This window comes from Musa acuminata, chromosome BXJ1-2, assembly GCF_036884655.1.
Source record: "Musa acuminata AAA Group cultivar baxijiao chromosome BXJ1-2, Cavendish_Baxijiao_AAA, whole genome shotgun sequence".
NCBI lineage: Eukaryota > Viridiplantae > Streptophyta > Magnoliopsida > Zingiberales > Musaceae > Musa > Musa acuminata.
Genome location: NC_088328.1, coordinates 2363808 through 2367465, shown reverse-complemented (window position 1 = coordinate 2367465; position 3658 = coordinate 2363808). Strand labels below are relative to the sequence as shown.

The window sequence follows — 3658 nt, the reverse complement described above, 5'->3', positions numbered from 1 at the left end:
ATCACGTCAAAACACTCCAGTTGTTCTGGAAATCTTATTATTATTATTATTATTATTATTTTTTGTCTTTGATGATAAATTTGCCATCACCCTTCTTTTACTTACTGATATTGTGATGGGTAGATCAGTGATGAGCTCTGAAGTGACTCTTATTACTTGTTATATATACTTTTGAGTTCCTCATTTTACCCGTGACAGACAACATGGATGACCACCACGTGAAAAGTTCAACATGCACTGTGATAAGAATGTCCTTCACTTTTAATATTTTTCTCAACTTATGTATCATCACTCTCCTCGAATGATTTCTTTTCTCCTCCAGATGAGCATTTAGATCCTAAAACATTTATAAAGCAAAATCAAATGTATTAAAGTGAAAACAAAAAGGACAAAAACACAAAAAAAGAGGGAACTATCAAATGTATTTCTAAGTCCATGCTATTGCTGTAGCTAAGCATTTGATGGTTCTTTTTCCTTCTCGTTGAAACCCACTACGTTAGTCGTGCATTCATCTTTAACGCCTCTTCGGAGTAATCGTCCGAGTTGGTGGAGATCTGAGGCTCCGCTATCGTGTCGTCTCCCATCTTGCCCAGCCGGAGGAGGCTCCGCGTCGCCAGAATCTCCTGCGGATTCATGTCGTGCGTCGCCCTCCAGTGCAGCCGTTCCACCACCGCGTACGCCGTGGTCTTCAGCTCCTCCGGGTTCGCCGGACCCAGGAGGCAGTGCCCCACGATCCTCACGATAGGCTGGAATAGCTCCCACGGCAGCGGAATCCGTCCCGCCTTCACCTCACCCGCCTCTTTCCCACCATTCTTATCCGCCGCCGTCGCCGCCGCCTTTGCCTCACCCTCGTCTTTCCCACCGTTCTCATCCGCCCCCACCGCCGCCGTCTTTTCCCCACCCTCCTCTTTTCCATCATTCTCATCCGCTGCCGCCGCTTTCTCCTCACCCTCCTCCTTCCCACTATTCTCATCCGCCGCCGATGCCGCCTTCTCCTCACCCTCCTCTTTCCCACTATTCTCTGCCGCCGCCGCTTTCTCCCCAACCTCCTCTTTCCCACCAGTCTCATCCGCCGCCGCCTTCTCCTCGCCCTCCTCTTTCCCACCATTCTCGGCCGCTGCCTTCTCCCCAACCTCCTCTTTCCCACCATTCTCATCAGCCTCCGCCGACGCCGCCTTCTCCTCACCCTCTTCTTTCCCACCATTCTCGGCCGCCGCCGCCGCCGCCTTCTCCCCAACCTCCTCTTTCCCACCATTCTCATCAGCCTCCGCCGACGCCGCCTTCTCCTCACCCTCCTCCTTCCCACCATTCTCGGACGCCGCCGCCTTCTCCCCAACCTCCTCTTTCCCACCATTCTCATCAGCCTCCGCCGACGCCGCCTTCTCCTCATCCTCCTCTTTCCCACCATTCTCTCCCGCCGCCGCCGCCTCTACTGCTTCTTCTTCGACATGCTCAGCAGCAGGAGCAGGAGCAATTCCAGCAGGCCCGCTCACGGATCTCTCTCCTTCCGCTTTCGTCCCAATATCTTGGCCTGCCCAGACCATGCAGAACTCGCAGAAGGCCAGCTTAGATGAGAGAGGCATGGACGATATCTTGCTGTAGTACAGCTCCAGTGCCACGCCCACTATCCTTGCGCGCTTGGTGGACCGAACGGTGCCATAAGGCTCCAGAGCCGGGGAGACAACCGCTGTGTCGAGCTCCACCGCGCCTTTCTTGGGCGGGGCCTTCGCCTCGTGGTAGACGCTGGGGTTGGCGAGATTGGGGAGGTTGACCGTCTCCGGATCCCCGCCTCGTATCACGGTCTCGTACGCGTACAGCGCCAGCAGCACAGCCTCGAAGCCGGCGAGGGGTTCGCGGGAGATGGCCCGCAAGAGGTAGACGCCGGCGATGGTGGGGGTGAAGGTCAAGACGACGAGCTGGAGGTCGGGATCGTTGGACTGGAAAGTGTCGTAGAGCCAGCGGCAGAGGTTGTCATCGCCGGCGCCGGAGCCATGGCGGCGAAGACGGATCGAGACCTCGCGAGCGACGGCCTCGTCGTTGAGGAGGGCGGCCGCGGGGTTTTCGGAGGAGGCGACTGCATCGGGGAGGGAGCCGAGGATGAGGTAGAGGGATTGGACAGCGGCCTGCGCTCGCTGGACGGATTGCCAGAAGGCAGAGGATTCGGCCGGGGCGACGGGGTCGGCCGACATCGGGCGGCGGAATCGGGAGAATAGGTAAGACAGGAACGGGAGGGAAGGGGATGCGCGAGTTCATTTGCTATATGTGGAGGATGTTAGAGGTGATTGAAGAGCAAGAAGGGGTTGAGCGGGTTTATAGCTTTGAATTTGACCTAGTGAATTTTTATTTTATTTTCTTATCCTTTATCATGGGGGAATTGAATTTGAGAATTACACGAGAGTAAAAAAAAAAAAAAATTAGATTTAGGTATGAGCCACTGTCAATTATTTGAAAATTAGTAAAGAAAAAATAGATGAACAAGAAATTTGATCCTTGATATTGACAACTATAACTTATACTAGTTAGACTAACTGTTACAATAAAAAATTATTATCAGACGAGATATTAAAATTTATAAGTTCAACATGGCTAATCTTGTTTAATTTGAAAAATATCCTAGTTAACAAAATTAATAAAATTATTAACATGGAATTAATAAAAATGATTCTGTTTCACGAAGCAAAAGTGTTTAACAAATTTTGAGATTAAATCATATTATTTTTTTAATGAGATTACATTATTTTAATAAATAGTTTAAAAATAGTGTAATCTCACTCTGAAGGTAAAGATATGTAATTTCGCCTTCAATTCTCGTTGAATATTAGTTGTAGAATGAGATTTGATAGTTTTGAAAATTTTGAACTTTAAAATGGTATTCTTCATTAGATTCAGTGTACTAAAAATTGAAATTGTGCTAAACATGATTATTTTATCAATTAGCTCCTCATTTCATGAACTTAAAGCCTCAATAATTAGTATAAGCTTACATAAAATTTCGAAATGGATCTTAATCAAAGGTACTAATTCCTACATGAGTAATTAAGAAATAGAGTAGAAATGGGAAAAAATTTTTGTGAAAAAAGAATTATAATTTCTCTTGAAGTGTAGAGTCACTTCCTTCTAGTGTTTAGAAGTTCTTCTAAAGAGAGAAGTGAGGTTTAAGTATAAAAGAGAGAGGTGTAAATATTTTTTCTTGAGCCTGTGAAAAAGAGAAAGAGTAGTAAGAGAGTAGTTGATCTTCGCCCATTGAAATAAAATCAGTAGTGAAAGCCGGTGACCTCGAGTGAAGAGGAATTGAGAGTGGACTTTGGTCGGGATGACCAAATCACTATAAATCTGGATTTGCATTTACTTTATGCTTTTCATTCATATCGTAAACTGATTTACGAGCTTACTACTTTTACAAACGTTTTCAAGTTAAATATCTTTCCGATATGAGCTTTATCGAACGAGTTTTCTAAATCGACATATTTTACGAAAGCACTAATTCACCCCCCCCCCCCCCCCCCCCGGCACTGAAATAGTCCTAACAATTGGTATTAGAGCCAAGTTTCTCTTAGTTAGTTTAACACGTAAGAGAGATTAAATGACTTTTGCCGGTAATCTAGAGGGATACTCTATCACTCATTCTCCTATGTTTAATGGGATAGACTAGACGTAT

General features: G+C 46.6%; 1 protein-coding gene across 1 annotated transcript; it reads right to left on the bottom strand.

The window, feature by feature from the left end:
• Positions 1–322: 322 nt before the first annotated feature.
• Positions 323–2253, bottom strand: LOC135612195 (uncharacterized). The gene has a single exon (XM_065108147.1). It carries the CDS (start codon positions 2187–2189, stop codon positions 492–494), a length of 1698 nt encoding a protein of 565 aa, XP_064964219.1. The 5' UTR covers positions 2190–2253; the 3' UTR covers positions 323–491.
• Between the last annotated feature and the right edge of the window lie 1405 nt (positions 2254–3658).

Excerpts from the sequence above, each read along its gene's own strand:
- LOC135612195 (XM_065108147.1), bottom strand. The coding sequence starts at position 2,189 with ATGTCGGCCGACCCCGTCGCCCCGGCCGAATCCTCTGCCTTCTGGCAA.